Source organism: Poecilia reticulata, chromosome 12, assembly GCF_904066995.2.
Source record: "Poecilia reticulata chromosome 12, P_reticulata-male-v2, whole genome shotgun sequence".
In the NCBI taxonomy this organism is placed as follows: Eukaryota; Metazoa; Chordata; class Actinopteri; order Cyprinodontiformes; family Poeciliidae; genus Poecilia; species Poecilia reticulata.
The window spans coordinates 9,971,246-9,996,094 of record NC_088841.1 but is presented as its reverse complement, the minus strand read 5'-3'; the positions used below and the strand labels follow the sequence as shown (position 1 = coordinate 9,996,094).

At 38.6% G+C, this 24,849-nt stretch overlaps 2 protein-coding genes across 2 annotated transcripts; both read right to left on the bottom strand.

Moving 5' to 3' along the window:
- Positions 1-287: 287 nt before the first annotated feature.
- Positions 288-4,756, bottom strand: phyhd1 (phytanoyl-CoA dioxygenase domain containing 1). The gene is made up of 11 exons (XM_008423686.3): positions 4,614-4,756; positions 3,610-3,768; positions 2,955-3,030; positions 2,818-2,865; positions 2,669-2,724; positions 2,522-2,584; positions 2,414-2,435; positions 1,441-1,569; positions 1,244-1,360; positions 849-975; positions 288-660 (listed from the first exon to the last, which is right to left on the bottom strand). The coding sequence occupies exons 1-11, from the start codon at positions 4,644-4,646 to the stop codon at positions 612-614; spliced, it is 879 nt and encodes a 292-aa protein (XP_008421908.1). The 5' UTR covers positions 4,647-4,756; the 3' UTR covers positions 288-611.
- Positions 4,757-5,913: 1,157 nt separating this feature from the next.
- On the bottom strand, positions 5,914-23,424 carry lrrc8aa (leucine rich repeat containing 8 VRAC subunit Aa). Its single transcript, XM_008423683.3, has 3 exons — positions 23,222-23,424; positions 14,777-16,895; positions 5,914-12,432 (listed from the first exon to the last, which is right to left on the bottom strand). Exons 2-3 carry the CDS (start codon positions 16,883-16,885, stop codon positions 12,157-12,159), a joined length of 2,385 nt encoding a protein of 794 aa, XP_008421905.1. The 5' UTR covers positions 16,886-16,895; positions 23,222-23,424; the 3' UTR covers positions 5,914-12,156.
- Between the last annotated feature and the right edge of the window lie 1,425 nt (positions 23,425-24,849).

Sequence of the window (24,849 nt, the reverse complement as noted above, 5' to 3'; positions counted from 1 at the left end):
TTAGTCAAGCTGAATCTTAAAATGGACATCTGTTGGAATGCTTAGACTTTCTTGCATTTTGTCACACCACAATGACAAATGTCTCAATCATTTTATTGAGTTTTAGAAGTAAAAATGATGCATGGTTTTCCAATATTAAAAAAAACAACTAAATTATAAATTGTAAACAGGTTTATGGTAAGGTGAGCGCTTCCAATTATGCGTTGTGTATTATTTAATACTAACAATATAAATTTAAAGTAGCTCACAAAAAAAACCCCACTTCTATCACCAAAGATATGGGACAGTTATTAAAATGCTAAAACATATTTATTTTAGTAATTATTTGTTACATTTAAAAAAATATGTATGCATTCATTATAGTGTTCAACCATTATTTATGAACTACATAATACTTTTTCGACATAATGCTCGGTGCTTTGACGGTGCAGCCTGCCAGCCTGAGGAGTTGTGACCCAGTAAAATTGGAAAAAAAAACACTGAGCTGATTTACACATTAACAACAGACACTGAGGCGTGAAACATTGTTCCCAGAAACTTTCTGCAGACGTCGTCGAACATCTTCTTCATATAAAACCGTTCCTCTTTGTAAGCTGCCAGAGACTTTGTTGTCATTTAGTGTAGAGAGGTGGGAAAGGCAGCTCCTCTGTGGGTTGCAGCCTTGGAAAAACAAAAGGAGACATGATTTATGGGCTACACAGACAAAGCCAAATGATTTTTGTCTGTTGGGTGGAATTAAATGATTGTTCACAACAAGTAAGCTATATGCTAGATAAGAGCTGTGTGAAAGTAAAATGCAAGTGATGTCAACCCTTGGGGGTCTGACATAGGAAAAAACTCATTTTCACCAGTTGTCAGGGCTCCAGCGAGTGTCCAGGGCCTCCATGATGTGGAAGGTGTAGACATGGCGAGAGTCTTCAGAAGTGTTTTCAGCACTTCTGTGCACCACTTCCCCGTGAATCAGAACCACACCACCTGAACACAAGCAGACGGATGAGAAAAAAAATCTATTATTTCCAGGTGAACCATGTAAAGGCCTCAATCCATTTGGAGATAGTCTTCCAGAGATACACATGAAAATTGGCCAATCTATGCAGATAAAATAAAGGTGGCACTTCAATAAACATTGTAGCAAAATCTTATTTTAGGCACAAGGTGTAAACAGTAAGTATTTTGACACTTTAACAAATCAGACCCCTTCCATCTTTACATCATCCGAACACTGTTTCTTTGCCTCGTTCACCTTTTTTAACAGGCGCAGCTACAAACTTGTCCTCGTCATAAGTTGGCTCTCTTCCGATGAAGTCTGTCAGCGGGAAGGAGCCTTTCGGGGTGCGCACCATTCGACGGGAAATACCGCCTAAGAAAATAAAGCGGTGACGTGAGAAATTCACGTAAAGCCAAATGCACCAACAGAAAATTGTCCAGTGTTGTACTCACTGCTCTGTGATCCCGGTATGAACCACAAGCAGCCATTGTTGACAGTCGCATCCTCCAGGGCGATCCACAGTCCCATAACTCTGCCCAGGGGCTCCGTGTACAGAAACGTGGCGTCCTGGTGCGGCGTCACTGCAACACAACAATCGACTGCAGATTTTAAAGTTACATTTCATCATGTCACGAGGAATCATGGTGACTCCCCACTACCACTGAGTGCATAAGGTAATGATCACATTTATGTATTATGACTGATTTACAGCATACTGTCACAGTGAAACAGTGTCGTAACAGGCTAAAGGCAGTTAGTTTGGCTGATTTAAATTCCCACATTCAATATTTATCCAGTTTTGTCAAGAGGAAGACACAGTTGTCCCATCTGGATGCACATTAAATACCTAGAATGAAGAACGGGATGGGAGGGAAAGACTTTGGATGCATCGGATTATCATCTTTGCATCATTTTATTGCATACGAATGCTTTTACCTTCATCTTTCTGAATGCCTCACACTGCTTTCTCCTATTTTTAATTTAGGCAAAACCTGATCATTCAGGCTACGTAGGCCATTAAAAATATCTTAGTCGCTTTTATTATGAGTAAAGTTTCTTTGGCGGCTCGGAAATAAAAAATTCAACCAAATATTATCTGCATTTTTTATTTATTTATTTTTTTAATTAAACCTCAAATTGGAATTAGTAATTACTACCTGGGCTTATAAATGAACAATTCTTTGCATGCTACAAGGAAAACTGAAAGCTGTTTTTTTGTTCTGACCTGCTAATGAGACAGTTAAAATAACAACAATGAAGATATGAAATTATTAAGTTTGCATAATATTTTTTCTATTTTAGTCAGAGCTTGTGCTCTGGAACATCCTTGAGCCAGTATGATCATTTATTGAACAATTTTAAATTATAATATCTTTATTATACTCCTCTCTCTGGTGATAAATGAAGAAATATAATCTTTCTTACCTTCGCCACCAATTCCTGGTTGCTAGAATAGATACAACAGTGAATGATTCCTCAATGTAGTCATACAATATTTACTGTGTAACGCTCTCAGACAGACACATCCTTTACCTTAAAAATGTACATACTCTGCAGTATCACAGGATTAACCAGGCCCAGTTTCTTGGCTATTCCCTAAAAGCACAACATTTCATTGAAATGCTGATTATTCTTTGACCTTTAACCCCATTCTCTGATTTTGTATTACAGCTAACTCACCTGAACTTTGGGTGAATGTGTAACTTTCTTGTACAAAGCTTCATATGCATGTAGGGCTAAGAGGAGAAAGTGTCTGTCATTGTGTCAACAAGGGGGATTTTATATTTATTTTGTTTTTGGACATGAATAAATAAATCAGGATTTCTTACCATGCCCAACTTTATTGAGAGACTGCTGCTTTGGTACGATGAATTCCCCTGCGGGTCAAGACATGCTCCGGTTCATTTGGCTTTTCATTACTTGTTAAATATTTGACAGGGCACGATAGGGTTTCACAAGAGCTCACCTTTGTCGTCAAAAACACCCTTCTCAAAGAAAAAACGGATCTTATCTCCACTTGTGATGAAATAATCCGCATTCCCCTGCAGGACGAAATATTAACAGCAGTCAACTGATGAGTCTGGGGTGAAAGGCGCTCTGTCTCTGAACGCACTGTTGACAAAAGAGTCTGGCATTAACTTGGTAGAAGGAAATTTGGGGTAAAGGTATATACTGTTTGTGCTTTGCAAAATATTTTCACAATCAGTTATGTCATAACCACAAACGTTTGCATGTTTTATTGGTATTTTGTACAACAGACCAACATGACGTTGTGTGTAATTATGAAATAAAGGGGGGGAAAAAGTATTTCCTAATATAAAAATCTTTTTAAAAGAAGTGTAGCAAAGACATATACTAAGTCTTTTTTTTAAATCAGCTTTTGCTGCAAGCATTCATGACTCTGCTTTTTCAATGTTCTCTACTCCCCCAAAAACACGTAAAAGTTCATGGTTTTAATGTGATGTAGCTGCTTTTGCCAGACACTAACCGTGACGGGACTTTCTGCAGCCCTACCTGCATCTTTTATGCCGAGATGCGGCGGAAAGCGTGTGAGAAAGAGAATCAGGTTGAATGAGCTGTCGAAAGCTGCCAGAGTTTCACCATGTGTTTCTCTAAGTCACCTGCTTTTTTAGCTGCTCGTCGTGGTAGGTGGAGAAAGTGGTCCGGCAGTGGTCGGGGACGTCCATCCGGTCCACGATCTCAGCCATTCTCTGCCTCAGCTCATCGCACTCCTGAGAGGTCAGCAGCCCGTCCAGAACCACATATCCATCCTCCTTGTACTAAAAAAAAAAAAAAAAAACCCACAGAGGTGTGGAGATGAAGCTTTGCAGCTGACATTTGATTTTTTTTTAAACAGACAGTCAAATCTTCTGCATTTGCACAATAAATATTTAATATAAGAATACATTTTTTTGATTGAAAAAATCATTCTAATGATTATGCAACAAGAAAAATGGCTAATTTGATCAATTAGTGAATGCACAAGATGTTTCTACTTGACAAAAGTTTTAGTTGTTTTATATCACTACCATAACGTTTTTCCAGATTAAAGCATCTTCTAAAGGTTACCAACCACATTGGTAAATAATTTATTTTAGATTATTATTTTTTTTGTTAGTTTAAAACTTAATTTGAGTTTGTTTGTTTGAATCCTTTCCAGTTGCAGTGGCGAAGCAGTGCATAACAAATATGACATGAATACCAAACTGTGGTGAAAATAACTGATTCAGCATCAATGTGAAAACTTGAAGCAATTTTTAGTTGCGTTATGTAACCATCTGTGCCATCAGGGTCGAGGAATGCTGTTTTTAAGACATCGGTCGCCTAATGTTGGTGATTAAAACTGAATTTTGACTCATCTGTTGCTCTAATCACAGTTTCTCCACACGCTGCTCCCACAAGCGGCCTCTTGTGGGAGCAGCATTCTTACGTAATGATCTCAAACATTTGCACTTTTCCACATTTTCGCAGTACGATCCTGGCAGAAAGCATCAACCTTCAGCCGCAAGTTCATTAGAGTATTTCAGGACACGTTGTAGCTTTAGCAGTTTTGTTTTATTTAAGTTGGTATTTTTAAATGAATGTGTATGGTTAAAAAAAAAAAAATATATAATAAAATACTCACCTTTTGGACGTCTTGATCTGTCATAAAATCCATTATGATCTACTGGGAAGCGATCCCGCGGAAGGCAAAGCCACCGTGTGTGTAACTTTTATCATCCGGGTAACCTGCAGTCTGAACACGTGAGCTGTCAAAACCGATTTAAATGTAGCGTAATAGGATTTTGTACTTTTAACTCTTTCCTTGCATCACAAGGCGACCAGCAGCGTTCTGTTGGTGTAGTGGCACAGTCTGGCCTCTGGGTGTCCCTAACGTGACATAAAGCATCCATCCATTTTCTTTGCACCCTTGTCCCTTAGTGGGGTCGGGAGGTGCTGGTTCCTCCCGACACACCTAGGGACAATTTAGACAGACCAATTAACCTAACAGTCATGTTTTTGGACTGTGGGAGGAAACCGGAGTACCCAGAGAAAACCCACGCATGCACAGGGAGAACATGCAAACTCCAGGCAGACCGGACCGGGAATCGAACCCAAAACCTTCTTGCTGCACGGCAACAGCTCTACCAACTGCGCCACTGTGCAGCCCGACATAAAGCATACATGAATAAAATCTAAATCTCTGGCGATAAGTAAAAAAAACCCCAAAAACCTTCATTTTACACTCAGAGTGATTATGGGTATTTCCTTCTATGTTCAGTGGAGCCATACAATTTTAAAAAATAAAATTGGAAAACACACCTGATAATTATGAAAAAATAAAAACTTCACCAATCTTGTATGAGAGACAAACTCTTAAAAAACAGCATTGTACATAAAATTAGTCTGAATTGTCGGAAATTATTATTTTATTTTTTTTTTCAAAATTCCAAGACCTAAATCCTATGTCAAATAATAAATAATAAGAATTTTGATCAGAAGTGCACCTCATTCAGCTTGCAGTCTCTGGAAAATCTATATGCTGTGGAAAAGGGAATCATTAAAGACCATTCTCTGTTTGTACCAATTAAAATGTTTTAGATCACATGAGACTAGATAAGAAAAGTTTTTGTCCATTTTGTACATATACATGCCTCAATGCGAGTGACAGAAAGTGCTAAAAATGTTTATCTGCTCAAAAAATGATCAACTTTAGCTACAGCTTTCCCCTCCCTTTTAGAGCATCAACATGAAACTATCTCATAATAAGACAAGGGCAAACCAAAACATTATTTTTTAATTCTTACTTTCTGTTTTAACATTGGATGTGCTTCTATCCCCTCATCTTTACTGGACGTGTGTAAGAATAACGTCTCAGCAAATTTTAACTTCTCCTTGAAACAGGAACAAGCCCGGATGACAAATTAATGGTCAAACACAGGAAATAGTGTTAACTGTTCATTTTATTATCATGTGTACAAAAGTAGGATCTGAACATTCGCCGTTACAGACACTTAAAAAGCTAAGTGTTTCATTCACTTGGCGAAAACTGTCGTCATAAAGGCATTGTCACGTATGATCCAGACAAAAATGTGTCCATTCAGCTTGCAGTTTATATTCGAAGGGTTAATTATGTGGTTTTTAGTATGGCTATACTGCACATCAGTTTAGCTTGAACAAACCCATGCTTTATAAAGAAGTCACATGAAGAAAAATAAAACCAACAGTTTTTTTTGTCTTGTTTTTGTAATTCCCTGATCTACAGGCATCAGAATACAAAGATAAACTCACTGTAGACAGTAAATACAATTGTGTATTTAAAAGTTACACAGAAAGCCAGATATTAAATGAAATCATGGCAGTTCAGCACTTAAAAAAAAAAAACTTTTTTTTTTCAAAAATAAGTTAATACTGGAATTATGAGGAATTAAAATGAAAATGTGACCACCTCAAAATGTAAATACACACGTTTTAGGTATTAAGAGATGTCAACGCAGAAGGCAGAGATCGCCTTCGCTTCCAGTTAAGATTGTCTTGAGCTGATTCTGGTTCTGTTCAGCCGTGTCAGTACATCCATCAACAAAAAAAAACAACATGGAGACAGTTTGCCCTAAAGGTTGATGTGGAGCTGAACCTGTGAAACTCAACCAAGTAAACACTCGCTCACTCACTGACCATGCTCTTTCACGCAAACAAAATCACTTAAGGCGTACAGAACATACACACAGGGCACCTTTTCAGATAATGTTGCACTTTAAAAGAGGCAGACGTTAAATTAAAAACTTTTAGCACGTTCGCACAGATCGACAACACAGCTTTTAAATGGCTTGAATAACCGCTTAAACACAAACGGGCCGCCCATGCGAGTGAAACAGAAGTGCTTGACTTTACTTCCCTTTTTTTCCTATTTTTTGGTTTTCCACAAGCATCTGATTGACCTTAACTCAGACCTTCACCTGATTCCCAAACGCTGACGCGAGGGGAACGGGAGCTCGCTGCCATGAAAAGCATGACTCAGAGATGAAATGACGTCTGCGCAAAGCTCTGGAGGTCAGAGAAACAAAAGCATGCACCGATAGCAATACATACAAAGCTCTAGTTGAGGAAATCTGAATCAGCTGGAAGTGATATCCTGGGAAAGCTTTCTGAGACTACTTTAGCACTGGAGAGTATTTTTTAAACTGAGGACGAAATGTAGATTGGATATCGTCAAGCAACGTTAAAAAGTACTAAAGAAACCACAAGCTATCAGCAGCAAATACAAAGAAAGCTGCGATTACGTTTTAATTTGACACTCTGCAGGAGGCTGCTGCAGAAGGGAGGGCTGCACTGCACCACCTTAATGATCGCTTAAATATCAAATTTACCCTGGAGTGACATAAACCATCTCCTACATCCTCTCCCTGTACCTAGTCACCTCCAGCACAACAGTCTATGTAGCTCTTAGTGCTATGGAAAAAAAACAAAACAAAAAAAAACGCTTCTTCATCTACTTGAAGTGCTTCAGTCTCGATCGCACAACACGCAACTTTTTCCACACGTCGTCACCATACAGTCAGTGTGTTTCGTTACGATTTGTCCGCATCACGAAACTGCCTTTAAAGGAAGAGCGGCAAGAACAAAGCAACTGATAAAAGGGACACAGAAGCAAACATGCAAAATATGGTGCTCTGGTCTGACTGGACCAGATTTGAACTTTCTGGCTCACATGCAAAAACACTAAACATGGCAGAGAACAAACACTTTACTTCACCGTGAAAACACCACTGAACATGGCGGTCCTGAATGTAGAATGTATTTAACTTGTTCACTAGCACAGCTGACCAGTGGCAGACATAGTGCTATGTGTACTTTAAAGCATTTTCCTTTCATGTTTTAACATATAATGTGGAGAAAACTACATTATTATCAGCTTATATTATGAATAGCACTTAAAGAGAGAACAATGTATAGATACCAGTGATTTCTGATTTGCAACTACATTACCCTCAACTTGGGTGTCCAGCTTCCAACATCCAAGACTGATTTAACTGAGAAAAATCATCTTACACGTGCAGCCAGATCTACAGTTGAATGGTAAAGATAAGAAAAAAAAAACATAAGCTAAAATGGGTTAATCATAGTCCAGACCTAAGTGCCTCAGAGAAAATATAAATGCACGCCACACTTTTCAGATCTGTTGAACAAAAACCTGAAAACCATTCTTTTCCTTCCAGTTCGCAGGTATTTCAGATACTTTGTGGTTGTTACTGTATCTCATGAAGTTTGAAAGAAACGTTAAAATTTGAGGATAAAACATGATGAAAAGTAAAACAATCTGTTTTATAAGGCACTGTATTAAAAATCATTGAAGAGTCCATCCATTGCACGCTTATTAGGATTTGTCATTAAGGCAAAAGCAATTTAAATCCTTCTCTCGTGTCTCTTATCACCTCACACATAACAGACTCAAAAGTTTTAGAGATATACAGGAAAGAGGTCGAAACACACACTCCGTTATACAAGCGTTTCACCTGCGATCAGCAGCTTTTAGCCAAGAAACAGATTTCACAGAGGAGAAACATTCAGCTAAATGTTTACAGGAAAACTTTCTCTAAATCTCCAAAGAAGTCAGAGTATAAGAATGTCAAATATCGAATTTCTCCATTGTGGGACAAATTAAGATTTTTCGGTTTTATTTTATTCTGTTCTAGTTTATCTTAAAGTTCTTCAAGATCTGTTTAACATTAGCAAAACTCTGCCTCATTATTAAAGAAAAAAAACAAAACACTATTTGATGATATGCAACTGCTGACTGCGGTTTTTTGGGGGTGAGGGGGGCGGGGGTTCTGCAGCTTGTCAATAAATTTTATTGATGTATTAACATGCCTGGTTGTTTATTTACATGTTTGTATTAACAAGCATAAAATAAAATAGCTGTTCTGCTGTTCTTTTGTAGAGATGACCTGGGCACAATTTTGTGGTCAATTTCCAATCGCCGATTTTCTAAATCTTTCATCTGTTAGTACCAATTTCATCCAACTCTAACATCTCTTTAAACAACTAAATTTAAAATGTGCACTCCCCCCCCATCATGTTACTAATATTAAAAATAGCTAACTACATTTTCTCCTTCAGTGCAACTTACACTGAAGAGAGTTGTCAGCACGAGTTGTTGTGCTAAGGTTTTGCTCACTTTTCCAGTCGTTTATTGTCTGATAATGGTAACTAAATGATTTATTTGACCATGCCTAATTTCTTGGATGCTGTGCATAAAAGAAAGTCTTTAAAATAGTGATGCACCGATCCAAAATTAATGTTGTCGTGTTGGTTAATAACTGATATTTTACATGTTTCCTTAAAAATGACCATACTGCTCATATTGCTTCTCTGTTTCAGTTAGAAACCCAAATAATCCTGTGCTGTATCACTGACACAAGCAACAACAATATAAAATACATAAATTAGTCAAATCAACCCAGTTCTACTTATCGGACCAATACCGGTTGTTGAAAACTGACTCACATCCACTGCTACCAGTGTTAATACCAATGTATTGTGCATTCCTATTTTGAAAGAAATCACAATAATGACGTTTCTGCAGAAATTATACTAATATTGTTGAGGAATCTCCAAGTATCTATGACACAGAGCTAACTACTTTTATAAACTACTTTTTTTTAGCAGGTATTCTATCTTTTTTTTTTTTTGCTTTATAAAACAACAAGTGTGTGTTACAAATAACAATCACATATCCTTGCCATATCTTTGTCTTTATAATGTTGTACCAATAGCAGAAAGCGTTACTTTTCTGTTATAAATAAAAGAAATTATGTCATTTGATAAGGGTTTTGTTTTGCACAAAGGTTACATACTGGCAAAGTCTTCTACCAACCCATTCCTTCCTCCTACTGTACCTTTAAAAAAGCTCAAATCAAAAGAAAAACAGCTGCGAAGAATAAAAAAAAAGCATTAAATATTTGAGCTATACATTTTACAACACAACAGAAAAAGCCCTGACGATGTTTGTGATCATTAACAGGATATAGCCAGTAAAAAAACTAAGGCTACATTAGCAATAAGAGACATTTGGCAGGAGTAGACGTAAGACATTTGCTCCACATGATGCTATTAAATCCCAGGTCTAAACAAGAAAAGTGTTTCAAGCAGACAAGGCATGCTGCACTAATATGGAGCGTGGAAGGTGATACAGCTCACTCTCTCCGATCTTAGTCGACAAAAAGCCTGCTTCCCTTGTGGAATCCGGTCGAAACTAGTTCCCGTCGCTTTGCAATTTCCTGTTTGTCCTCGGCTGAATAAACACATTAGTGACAAATGTCTACTTCTTTCCGTGGAGCAACGTAAGCATGATGACTATACAGTGAGAGTCTGCATGGAAACAGCGCTGCAGACAACTCCTCTCTCCTTCAGACTGATTCACATCCTACGTGCTTCCAAAATGAACTTTCCAAGATTTCCTGATTCAGAATGTAAGCAGTGGTGTGAATCAATTTGCTGAGTAGTTTCCATGATGCTTATGGTTTGCATGATAGGCATATATTGGCAGGAAAAAGGTTTTTTCCCCCCTTAAAGATTTCTTCTGTTTATGTGTTTCCAACATACATAAAAGTTTCTGATCATCAAACATATCTGCACGTGGATAATGTCTAAAGTTAGGGTTTGATAGTTCTAAATTCTTTTAAAAAATCGTGATCCTTTTCACATAAACATCAATGACTTTCTTATTCTTACTTTTTTTTTTCAAATATGGTATAGTGCTGCTTTTTGAGATCTTCTAACCTGTTTGGTGTTGTCAAACAGGTTCGACTTAATTTGGGACAAGAAGTTTGACGAGTGAAAGTAATTCAAGATATGCTCAGTCACATTTAATTGCAGGGTCATGTTAGTTTGGATAGCTTTTTTTCTTAATAAATCATTAAATCACAGTTTGAAAGCAGCTTTTTTGTGTTTACTTGGTTGATATTTGTCTGACATTAACATTTCTTTGATAATCTTACAAAAACAAAAGAATTCTGTAAGGGGGTAAGTAAGTTTTCATGACATTGAATATGTTAATCTGAAAACAAATGGAGCTGAATAGTTGGTGCCATAAAGGTGCCATAATGTGACTTAGTGTACATTAGAGTTACATTTCATTCTTTAAAGTAAAATATGTTCTGAAATGAACAAAGGTCACTTAAATTATCCGACAAAGTGTACATGTTCCAGAAGTTCACAGGAAGTGTTCAGTGGGCGGCTCTCTTATTAGCTGAAACTGTGTTTCTGAACCCAACTCTGGTTCTATCTTCAATCATAATACTCTGCCTTCAAGTGAAGCTAAGCATTAAGAAAATGTTTATAGTGTTTGATTCTGAGTGACGTTGTTTCCTTGTTGCACGTCTAAGTAAAAATAATAATTGGTGACGAACAGAACAGAGCAGAAGACAAACACTGAAGCTGGCTTCCACTTTTTCCTGTGCAAGTTACAGCTTGCCACACGAGCTAATGAGGGAATTTATAACCGCAGGGTGTTTTTAGATGTAGAGTTTGTTCTTAATTTTTTTTTTTTGCAATCATTTCCAGCGGTTTTCTCAGAATTAAGGCCGAAGCTGCGAGATTACCTGTGCGATGATTTGTTCGTGGTCAGAGTCATTTTGTGCCCATAAGATGCATGATGACATTAAACAGATGGATGGGGAAAAAAACACAAGTTCATGCCTGACCAGATTAGGTTTGAGTCAAGAAACGATTCTCTTGATAACATCCTCAGATACAGCGAGCCACATTGTGCTACAACTGAAAAAATAAAAGTTTCTCCGAGATATGAAGTCCAGAGGAGGGATGGGTGAATTCAGCGTTAAACATGTTTCATTTGTGCAAGTACCCTGTGCTCGGTAAAATAATAATAATAATAATAAAAAAAAGAGCACAGTTAGCTCACTGGCAGAGCTGAGTCGTGCAAAGTCGTCGGATGAACAAGTTTTGCTTCAGAATTATCCCACTGTGGCATGCATATTTAACAGCAGCTTCCAGATTCTCGGCAACTTCGCAATCAGGAAAAGCTTACTAATCAATCGTCCTGTCTGCTCCAGAAGCAGACAAGCTGTCAGTTTGCCTTTGCCTTCACAGCCAATGCAGCTGCGTCTCTCTAAGGTTGTCCTGGCTTTAACAAGCCTCTTTAAGCTTCCCGTCAGCATTTATGTTTTGGCTCAAACTTGCTCCTTATCGGCCCTCCACAGATGCTCCTTAACTTCCGTTGGCAGCGTGTTGAACAGGTCTTCCTCCACCACCAGGCCGCTCTTCTTCAGCAGCCGGCACTCGCCGAGCTCCACCGGCAGGCACTCGAGACGGTTGCCCCTCAGCTCCAGCTGGGTCAGCCCGGTGAGTTCCCCGAAGCGCGACGGCAACGTCTGCAAGCAGTTGTTCCCCAGATTCAGAGTGCGAAGTTTCTTGCACTGAAACAGCTCTGGGGGCAAAGTCTCAATCTGAAACAGAGAGATTAAAAAAGCTGTTGCAGGAGGAGTTACATGAAGGCAATGTTTGAAGGTTTTCATATTTTGTTGTGTTTCAGCAAATGCAAATGCTTATAATGTGAAAAGTACAACATAACTGTGAGACAGAAGAACTATGATGCATTGTTTTAACGTACTTTTGATATTGCATTGTCATTGTTGTAAGATTTCCATCTCTAAGACAATGGAGGTCTTAAGAACTGAAACTAATAAAAGTTTCAGTTTTACAAGTGAAACTTCCTTTCAGGGTTTCGAGGGGTGAGTGTCAAACTTTTTAGGTTTCATTTATAAGACAAAATGAGTTCAAAACTATGCGTTACACTGAGTGACAAGACTCATAACAAGGCTCTTCAAATGGCAGCCTGAGGGCCACAAGTGGCCCAAAACCAAGCTTTTACTAGGAAAAACAATCCACATAATGCATTGAACTCTATCTACATCCCCCAGAATACTGTGCAGTTCTGGTTTAGATATGAATGAAATGATTGAACATTTTGTTACCGTACTTTCTACTGTTATTGATAATGTCACAGTATATATTGATATTGATTTATTGCCCAGAGCTAGTTTATGTAACTGTAAAATTCACAGCAAAAAACTGAAGATTTAACCCCGCTTGAACTGACAAATACTTCCCTATTTTACCATTGCATCCAAATGCAAATGTTAACTTTTGCATATTGGACACATGTCAAAGATAATGTCTGTAGCTCTCAAATTTCTGGCCCATCGTAACATGTAATGGAGTAGGCCATATAATCCCAGTGAGAATTCGTAATCTGACAAAGTTCAAGGGGTGTGAATACTTTTGCAAAGCACTGATTACATTAGTAAGCAATAATACATAAAAAAGCCATGTTTCTACTTCATGTCAGAATGAAACACAAACCAGACATGAAAACAGGCGCTGTCAAAACAAGATAAAAGGCTCCTTAAAATGCAGCCTGCCTCTCTGAAGTCTCATTAAGCATTTAAATCACGACCAAAATAAGACCCAAAGAATAAATCCAGTGATATATATTTGTATTTACTTTGTTCTGATTGCTCCAAGAAGTTGATTCTCCCATTTAATTTCATACGAATCACAGCTAAAATGGATGGCATTACCATGAATTTCACTGTTAAAACCTACTTGAACCTGGTAATATTCTGAAAGTGTAAACAAACTAGAAGAAGAAGTACAAAGGATTGGTCCTGAGCTATTCGTGGCTGCTCGCAGACCTGCAGGAGGTTATTTTCAGCAAGAAGCCACTCGAGCCAGCGCAGTAAAACAGCAGTAATAGTAGTGTTAACTGAAAACACACCATGTTGTTTGCACGCGGAGCTCAAAGCAGCATTTCTTGAGAAGGAATCAGATAGTTTTTTTAATCTGAATTCTTGAGCAAGTTAGATTTTTAAACCAAACAATTCATGTATCATATGGAATATCACAGGCAAAATGACAGAAAAAAAATCAATTATGACAGTGTTGTGAAAAATGTGTTCTCTTACCTACAAGTTTCAGATTATAAATCATCATTTGATTTATATTTAATGATTAATTCTGCTTTTTTAAGCCATACAGAAGTTGACTTGATAGTCTGCTAGGATAACTTGTCCTGCTGCGTATTCTCTGTATTTTCTGTCAGGATTTTCTGGTAGTGAGCAGCATTCAAGGTTTCATAAAGTACATCAGGCTGGCAAACTCAGAAGAAGCAAAGTCACCGCAGGCCATCACAAACCACTGTTCCTTTTTCAGAAATGCTGTCTTGGGTTTAAGCCCAAGGTAACTGGAAGCACGCCTTTCAAAAAAGTCCACATTTGTGTCACTAATTTTGCCCAGTCTCTTTCTTGTTTTTGAATCAGGAATTCTAACCTCAACAAAAAAACTTGAGGTCTTACGTGATTTAGACATTGTTCTGAGTTATTTTGTGACCCCCGAATGAGTCATTTAGTTGTTCTTGAAGTCGTTTTTGAAGGCCAGACTCTCCTGGGAAGGTTCACTACCCCTTTGTTTTCTCCATTTCTGGATAATGGCTCTCACTGTGGTTCGCTGGAGTCGTAAAGTGTCAGAAATGGCCTTAACAGGTTCCATGCGAGTGATTTCTCCATTCTGAACTTTTGTGAAAGTTCAGAAAACAACCAAAAACAACCAAAAAATAATGTCCTTAATCACAGTTACTTCATGACTGGAGCCAGTTACTCGCTCTCTCTGGGTCAGGTTAATCTGGATAGTTGTCTTTTAAAAACTGGAAGAAAAAACTACTAAAAACTTTGACAGCAAGTAGCTTTACACAGAACTTTAGGTTAGATAAATAGGAATGTTTCAGCTTCTTACCCTGTTCGCTGTCACAGCAAAATACTGTAGGTTCTGGAGGAAGCCGATGTCTGGGTGGATGCTCGTCAGATTGTTGTGGCTCAGATCCAGGAAGCGCAGCTTGCGACAGAAGAAGAGCTGGCTGGGAATCTTCTCGATCTTGTTCCTGTTCAGGTAGAGCCTCTCCAGGTTGGTGAGCGTTCCGATCTGGATGGGGATGTAGGCGATCTGGTTGTACCAGAGCTTCAGGCACACGAGACGGTACAGGTGCTGGAAGCTGATGATCTCCTCTATCGTCTTCAGGTTGTTGTCCTTCAGGTCGATCTCCTGCAAGTTGTGCAAGCTGAAGATGGAGTGCGGGATGCGCTCGAGGTCACAGCGAATGAGCTCGAGTTCTGTCAGGTTGACCATCTTCTTGAGGCTGTTGAGCACCATCAGCTTGGTGCCCTCGTTGTTAATGGACAGCTTCTGGAGGTGCACGCCCACGTCGGTCACCACCTGAGGAAGCTTGGTCAGGTTGCTTTTCAGACGCAGCACTTTCAGGCTCTTGAGCTCCCGGAGCCCATCGATCACGATAAAGCGATTGTTCTCGGCGCTCAGGTTGCCGGTCAGGTGCAGCTCGCTGAGGTTCTTCAGGCTGTAGATCCACAGTGGGATCTCCTTGATGTCCGTGAACTTGATGTGGAGAGACTTGAGGTTCTCCCTTAAGAAAGCCAGAGCTGGAGCTTCGATTTTAGCTGGAGTGTGGTAAAGCCACATCTCCCTCAGGTTGGAGAGCTGGGCGATGATGGGGGGTATCGTCACGTCTGGGATCAGCTCCAGCTTCAGGACCTCCAGCTCCACCAGATCGAACACCGTGTCGGGGATCCCGCTGAGCATGAAGAGATGAAGCTCCAGTTTCTCCTGGGAGTTCTTGGTGATCCGCTGCCTCAGCTTCTCTAGCGTCCACTCGTTGTTCAAGTTCAGCTGCCTCAGCTTGTTCTCGCTGACCTCTGACAGGAACACGGCAAAGCGCTTGGAGTACAGAGGGTCATACTGATCTATCATGTGTAGCATGAAGGCAAAGTCGTTCTTGAGGTCGGGGATGTCACTGTAACTGCTCTCCTCGCGGATCGACTCAAAGGAGTAGCGTTTGAGGGAGCGTCTCACCATCCAACAGAGCGTGTACATGCAGATGAGGCCGTAAACAATAACCAGGCTGATGTAAAAACAGGCCAAGATCTTGAAAAGAGTCGCCAATGGATGTGCACAATAAAACAGACGGTACCCTGTCAGTTTCTCCATGTTCACTGAGCACACCACGCTGAACTTGATGCAGCTTACGTAATAGCCTGTGTAGCTAATTATCAGTATGAACTTGATTACTTTGATGATGGTCTGACGTATGTAAAGGCGGTAGACTATGTCGCCTTCCTCAACGTGAATCCGGAACTTCTTCACTTTCTCAAAAAGCGCCTTGGCCTGCTCCCCTTCCTTTTTGTCCAAAACCCCAGTCTCAGAGCGATCCACGATCCCCTGCTCGATCCTGGACTTTGTTCGCTGGAGCATGGGAACGCTGGCCTCGACATCCTCACTCACGCTCGACGCCTTCTTATCCATGGAGCCATTCGTTTTCCCCACTGGTTTGGGGTCGCTCTCCTCCACCACGGTTTCAGACAAAGCCCTCGTTGTCCACGGCGAGTCGAAGCACTTGAGGAGGATGGAGACAAAGTGCTCCAGTTTGGAGCTCGTGCGTGGGAATTTGAACCAGAAGTTGCTGCAGGCCAGGAAGATGAGAGTGTGGAGCAGCACCAGATAAGGGAAATACTTAGCAAACCAGTGCAGCTTGTTCTCATAGCAGACGGCATCGACATAGTTGTACTGGTGTCGATCCAGGTCGTATCGAATGCCTTTGGGCTCTGGGGCGTAGATGCCTGTTCCATTTGGCATGGCATCGCAAGTGTCGTTGAGGATCCACTTGCAAGGCAGGCAGATCATCTTGTCCTGCGTTACCTGAAGCGTCCCGCCGAACACCGCGATCATCAGCATGATGATTGAGATGTAGTCGGTGAAAACGTCCCACCATGGTTTCAGAATGCGGTACGTTGGCTGGGTGTCAGCAAAGTACCGAAGCTCTGTGATGGGAATCATGATGGTTTATCTGTGAAAGCAGAAAAACAAAATATTACTTCTTTTTATCTGTTATGGCTTAGAGGAAATGCACAATTTGTTCTTCCAAAATTGAAAACATTTTCAGGGAAATGAATCTCAGTCTTAGCTTTCCACAACACATAAAACTTTTGCATATTGATTAAAATAAAAGTCCAGTTTTGGTATTATCTCTTAGGTAAATAACAAATTTTGCTGCACAATAAATTGTCCCAGTATTTATTGCGATAAATTATAATACTGTTGATATAGGAGTGGGATTATTTTCAAGTAATACATTGGTAATGGGATAATAATGCAAGTTCACCCTAAAGACAAATTTGTACAGAACACTAAATACTAGACCTGGAAGATTTCAAACATCCAAAATAAAACACAACTAAAACTAATAAATAAAGCGGAAATAAAAAACACTATTTAATTTATTGTGTGTTTAATTGATTAATTGCTTATTGTGACAGGCTTACTCAAAGGAACATCTTCATATGGGTCTCTTACTTCAAACATAAGTCTTTTTGCCATATTATCACGTATCACCTAACAGTCATGTTAACTTCCTTTGTGCTTCAACAACGTGCAGTATGAACAATTATACAAATTAGCCAGGTGTTCATTTTCTTACATCAAATATTGCTGTCTGCTGAGTTATGATAACTAGAGAATAGGAGATACATTAATTCAGTCACCCCTAACAAAAGCCATTTAGCCAAGATACAGGTATTTCCTCATAATTAATTAATTTATAGTTGTAGCATAATGCAAAGTTGTGAACTCATTGGAAAAAAAGGAGTTATTAAACTAAAACTGGCTAATTAGAAAACAACTTTAAATAAAGAGTCCACTGGCATGCTCAGTGCTTTTTTTTTTTACGTTACCACAGTGTGTCGCAGTTGTTGCATTAAGAATTTAGGAAATTGTGTAAAATTTAAAGAAAGGGCATCTGAAGGACATCAGCACTTAACAACCTTAAGTTTTTCAGGTTGTTCAGTCTATATATTTTTATCAACATAATGCAAGATTTTATTTTCTGATACAATTCATGATGAGCAATCAACAAATGCTAGGCATTAAACTCCAAAATATGTATTGCATTGTCATCCTCATACTCCATGCAGAACGTAGATGCTAGCGGTTGTCAAACCAGATACAGGAGCCTGGCAGACACACTGCAGTTCAGACAATTTTCAAAATTAGCTTCTTTTTCTGAAATAATGTTCAAGTTTGATCATTTGGCTTTATTTAAAACCCCACTTTACCATCTTAGAAAAATACATGGACCTTCAGATGAGCTCTGTCAATCAGGTAACTCTCACTGACAAAGAAGAACCAAAAGATGCTGATATGACATCAGGAAACTGTTTAACCCTTGTATGTAGCAATGGGGTCCAACCAACCCCACACACATAAAACTTGTATCATTTGCCATAGTCCTCTACGTTTGCCTCAGTCCTCGCACGCACAAGGGTTAAATAGAAAATGACTAACTGTCTACTCAAAAAGGAAGTGAAGCTTATTATGCTGATGGCAGCTTAAAAAAAACAGCAAACTTTTTCAGCTGGAGGATGACTGGAAGACAACAAGGAGGTTTTACTAAGCAAATGAGAAAAACAAGACTGTCTGAGAGCTAACAATGCTAAGGTGCCAACAATTAAGTCTTACAGTACATGTATTTTAACTTTCTCAATATCATTAGCAACCACTATAAATAACATTTCCATCTTATAAGACCTGCTTGACCTTAATAAAGAGACACAGAAATAAAAAAAGAAAGGTATGCGGGTGGTTTTAGTTCTCCAGATTCTGATTTGTCTTTAGAAACTGTAACAATACATATGAACAGCATTCAAAATATTGTTCCAGCAGTCCTGCAATAAGTAGCGATTAATTATTTATATTGCAAGCAGAGGCAACTTTACACCAGATGAGAGACAAACCACTAACAAGGCTTTACTCTTAATTTTAAAAACAGACAAAATGGTTACAGAGTGACTCTGTAAATTTAAGCAAAAATAATTCAAATTCAAAAATACCTCATTGATCCAAAAGGGAAATTAAATAAGCCTGGTAAGCCATTAAAAAAAGTATTGTTAACTTGTTCTAGCCAGATTAGGAATCACAGAACCTTCTATGTTGGGCTTTACTTCCCAGCAGCTGCTAAAATAGCCCTCAATAAGAAAATTCACGTGGTATTAAACAACAAAACCAATTTTGTGACACAAATGGGATTCATATTCCAGAGTAATACTGAGATTAGAACTACATCTGACACTAGACGCAACATCAGGAATGTTTATACTGACAGTATGCCACTCTCTTGATAAAGGGAAGGAAAGCGAGTGGTGGAACTAGAATAAATAAACTTTGTAATTAAAGCTGCAAACAGTGGCCTGTTGCAAGAACGTACTGATATGTTCATGTAAACTATAACAAAAAGGTTGTGTAATCTAAAAATTTTTTATGATGTTATCATAGTCAGCTTGTTATAAAATGGGGACATAAAATAAGATTTCTTCTGCAAGAGTCTTATTGCTTTCTGACAATCACTGCTTGTCTCCTGACACAGAACACAACTTTTGCTGGGACCTAAGCAGCCCCAAAGGAAGACGACATCATAAGTGTGTTCAAAAGGAGAATTTCAGCATTGGATTAAACAATCTCTCTGCTCGTGGATCTCCTGGTGCATTTCTTCTAAAATAGTTTCTTAAACAGAGCTGCTATTGTCCAGGCTATGCTCTACAGGCTAAGAGCAGGCAAGAGCAGGCAAGACCAGCCTTTAAAGCAGGCATGTATATCTATATATTTTTCTTAACAGGTGATTAATTTCACTTGTCTATACCAGTTACAATTACAAAATTAACTTGTTGGGTTTTTATATTCAGATTATATGAGAAAATACTTTATTTATCCCAAAGGGGAAAAAAAACATTGTTGGATGGTGATGCTGATGCTTAAGGCAGGAAAGATCTCCAGCGGCAGTCGGTCTGGAAATGACTGAAGAAGGCCTTTGACTGAAGACACTGTTGCTGTAAGACAATCTCCTGACGGTCCTGACATGCTAACAGCTCAACGTCCAGGATGTGCTCTATGGCTGCACAATATATTGCAACTATATCATCATTATCACAATATCAGTGTGTGCAATATTAATATCACAAAGGATTGCTTAGAGTGCAATAATTACAAGAGTTATGAACTTGCATTTTCCATGCCAACATAATATTTAGCCAGTTGGGCAGAGTAGGTCACAGAGTGAAGAGGAGAAAAAACAAACAACAAAATGGGAATACATTGCCACTAATGTTGTTATCGCAATGATATGATATGATTTGCTAATATTATCACCAACATAAGATACAGTATTCTATTTGTTGGCGAGCACTGCTAATCCATCTCATTTGTTTTTGAGGCTTCTCTTTAAATCTCTGTATGACCCTATTGTTAGAAAGTTGGATATATGATACAATATAATGATATATGATATGATATGATATACCATAAATTTGATATATCACACCAATTATATATAACATGACATATGTTATATATGATATTATACAAAATCTTATATGATATATATCATATAAGATATAACATATATCATATGATATATGATAGAGCAGCATAGTATAATATACTTGTAAGCAAGAAGGAAATAAATGCATTGGGTTTTTTTCCACAAATGAGAACCTAAAATGTTTAAGACTCTACTTGGTTTTTTAAACCTCAAGACCAATTTTTTTCTGTAAATTTCTTCTCTGAAAAATTGCAAAAACTGATAAACAAACTGGCGATATGCTAGATGCTGTCACTCTTCTTGTATATGCTATATAAAATGCCACATAAATAACTAACTTCAGTAAACAACTTCTCCTCTGGAAAACAGCTTAATCAAAAATAGCTTTTTATTGTTAACGTTCAATAGCAAACATGCTGAATAAATAACGCCAAGAGGGAGGATTTATGAGCAACCTTAAGGCTTCACTGAAAATGGTTTTGGGTTCTATGTCTGATTTTCCGTATCAGAGCCTAGTTTTGTCTTTAAGTGTTTTTTCCGTCAGTCCAGGGTTCAACTGGCAGCCTCTGTGAGGGTGTACATCTATTTGCAAGGAAACCATAAAGGCACAGGATTCAATCTGGCTGAACAGGAAATGCGGTTTGGAGAAATGCATAGATTGAGAGACGGACGAAAGCCAACATTCCTGGCACTTACACTAGGCTTTGAAGCTCATTTATGTAAAGCACAACTATTAACATTTTCCCCGCAACAACTTCAAACTAAGTGGTTGGAAACACCCACAGGACCTGAAAGCATCATCGGCACCGCTTTCTGATTCCTTCACACCACATCTGCAGATTTCCAGAAAGAATCTGGGGTTCTCTGTGCACAAGTTCATTTTGGTTAACTCTCCAAGTTCTACCAGTTTCACATGTAGCTAACATGAGCTGCCTAAAAGGGAATTCAGATGGAAAGCAATGAAAAAAAATCTAAACAATAAGCTTTAAAAACCAACCGGTTTTCCAGAAACTTCTCGGGCTTCTGCTGCTAGCGAACAGATGCTTGATACTGACAACAAAAATCTGGGTCATAAACAGATATCTGTTGAGCACAGGATATCATTCCCTGATTACTAAACAGAGTTATCGCAGCTTTTAAACTCAGATCCTTTTGAAACGCTGTAATGGTCCACAAAAAAGAGCAGAAAAGAGGCCTCCAAGGTTTAGACAGACTAGAGTTTCTCCCAAACAGACCTCCTTCTCCCCTCCATTCATCTAGCAGAGTTAGGTAACAAACCCTTCAGTCACCACCAGTTTAATAAATTTGTTATTTGTTCTCGCTGCCCCTTGGTTCAGCAGTTCTCAAGCAGGTTAATGTTAACCCCTGTACTTTACATCTATAATAAGTTCAAGCATTACTCTAAATCTTTTTGTGACAGCTCTTTTGATTTTTTATTTTTTTTAGCAAATAAAAGAGACTGCAGTGGATTTTATCTTTACTTGTTTTGATTATTTTGACTTCCTGTAGCATGTTGGTTTCAATAAATCAACACCCTGAGCCTGTCTGCTCAGAGTGTTGGATGGAACATGCAAGATTTTGTATTAACTGGGTCAAACTGGTTCAGACTGACATTTTTTTTATGACAGCTCTGCTGAGATCATATACACCCACACACACAGAGATGCTCACAATACAGATCTTGGAAAAATCAAAACTTTAGAAAGCTTGTCAATATATATGGCGATAAATTAATATTAACTTATTAATTACAGGGTTTTTTTTTCCAAAATTGGAAAAAAAAAAAATCCCTATTTTATTACAATTGGCCTCAAAAAAGCTTTCAGAAATCTCACATATTGACAGGCTCTTTTATGGACTGTTTACTCAAGAAACAACTTGGACCTGGCCAGTCTAAAGAAAATCATCCCCGCAGCATGATACAGCCACCACAATGTTTCAGGGTGAGGATTATGTGTGTTGCAGGTTTCTGTCACACACAGTGTTCAGTGTGTAGCCCAAGAAGTAAAACTGTGGTCTCATCTGACTAGAGACTACGTTAAATTGGACTTCTAACAGCTTTCTATCAGCATTATCGCTCCACTCCGCAACATAAACCAGATTGGTGGTGAGTTGTACAACTCAGCTGCTCCCCAAGAGACATAATAGACCTCTTGACTACTTCTCTTATCCACACCATTTTATAATAAACAACCAATATCATCTCATTTATTTATTAAATACTAAATGCCAATAAATTTCCCTTTAATTATAATTAAATGTGTACAGTTTATTTAAATAACATCCCTCAATATGCTAGCAATATATAATAATAGTACCAATAAACTGAGGCAATAAACTAATGATACCTCTATTGTACAATTAAAAGCAGACCTAAGAATGAAGTCTCCGTCTGATTAAGACTTTATTATTTTATCGACAACATTAAACACACAATTTATTACAGAAGCTTTTCTTTTTATCTGTTTATAACCTCCGAGAATAAGCAGCAGTGTGTGGTTGAGCCAAAATAACAAAACACCTCCCTGGCCTCCAGCTGGAAAGAGTTTTTAGTTTTATTTCTAATAAATTACAAGAGAATTCCGACTCTGGCTATGACCTCATTAGACAGAATTGGGTGCGGTTTCACCAAAAAGAGCCACCTTTCTTCAGACGGACTCCTCCAGAACAACAACCCACAAACCCGTCGACGGGAAACGATGTCTCATCCCGACTCCACAGCAGCGCGCTGCGGCATTAATATCTCTCACAGCTAACTAAGAAAAACATGCACTCATATTAAAGACAGAAGGGGGAAAACTCACCTGTGTTTTTAACACTGGTGTGTCTCGCCTCCTCCGTACACGGGTGACACATTTCTCTACCGGTTCTCAGTGACTGGGGCCGCTCGGACACCAGGCCGGAGCCTCGCAGGACAGCCGAAGAGCAGAAAACAGCATGAATATCCGAGAGAAAGCCGAGCAGCGGTGCGCTCACAAAGCAGCAGGAAGTGCTGCAAGCGCCCGGTCTTCAAAATAAAAGCACCGATATAAAGAGGGTGCTAGTGTTTACGTCACTGTTTCTGTCTGGGACAAGCGTCCCTTGGATGATTTGCAGTTGTGTCTTACTTTTCACATTTTTAGATGTCTGACGGAGGTAGTCAAATATTAAATTGTCTTTGCTTTAAACCCATCCAATGTTATTTTAAAAGCTTTTAGAGTAAGAAGACCAGTTTCCCTTTATCCACGGTCCATGATACTGCCATCACCATGTTTCACCCTGGAGATGGTGTGGTCAGGGTGTGGTTGAGTTAGGTTTTCTTTACATTTAGAGCTTTGTATGTAGGCTAAAATAATAAAATCAATGTTTGTCTCATCCTATCAAAACAACTTTTTTTTCACGTGTTCCCTCCGTGAATTTAGATCAATTTTAACAGGAGTTATATCTTTCTAGAGGGTTTCAACATGCTTTTCTTCCAGCCAGTCAGTTTTGTAGCAGGCATGCTTGATAGTCCTTAATAATCGAAACATAGCTGTGACAATTTTGATCTCTTGCTGCTTCTCTGATCAGTTTAGATGGTGATCAACATGTCGTGGAATGAATAGAAGGATTCTGATTTTTATTTGAAAAAAAAGTTGGATTGAATGTTTTTTTACTCCCACTTTAAGTTTATGTGCTTTTTTAAAAATTTGTATATCCCATAAAATCCCCAAATAAAACACACTGCACGGTATCTTATCAATTCAGCAGAGGAGATATACAGAACTTACCAGTAACTCAGGATTTCAATGGTCTCCCACTTGTACGAGTTTCTCTAAAACAATCCCCTCGGGGCGCCAGCCAGAAAGGATTAAGTAGGAAGCGCTTTAGTCATCTCAGTCACAGTGAATTTAGCATTTCTTTTGTCATTAACTCCCGCTCTATATTCTTTTTCCTGTAGCCGCAAGTGAAAGTAAAATTTTTAATTAACATTTGCAATCTGTGCATGCTTTTGTTTACTTCTAACGTTTGGCCTTGTGGGTAGAAAACGTAAGGACTTAATATAACACTTAGATACAGACAATCATAATATGCAAACATAATTTGAAACAACCTAAAACTGCAAGAGTATTTCAATTTCGTAACAGTTGATTTCAAAATCTGTTTGTCTCCCCCTGGTGGTGCAACGTGGAAACACATATTCAGCTTTGCTCACCTGAACCAGAAAATAAAACATCTTTTCTCTTTTATGTAGTCAAACTAGTCTTCCACTCACAATAAAATATTATCACAAAAACTAAACAAGACTGAAAGTAAATTCAATGTCAAATTTTTGTTCCAAAAGAGTGCATGTACATAGAGAACAAGTCCCGAGAACTTTTAGGCTGTTACAGAAGAGATTTAGCATGAAAAGACACAATGTATTGAAGTGACACTGAGCATAGATTCAGAAGTATTTCTGTAGCTCATGTTT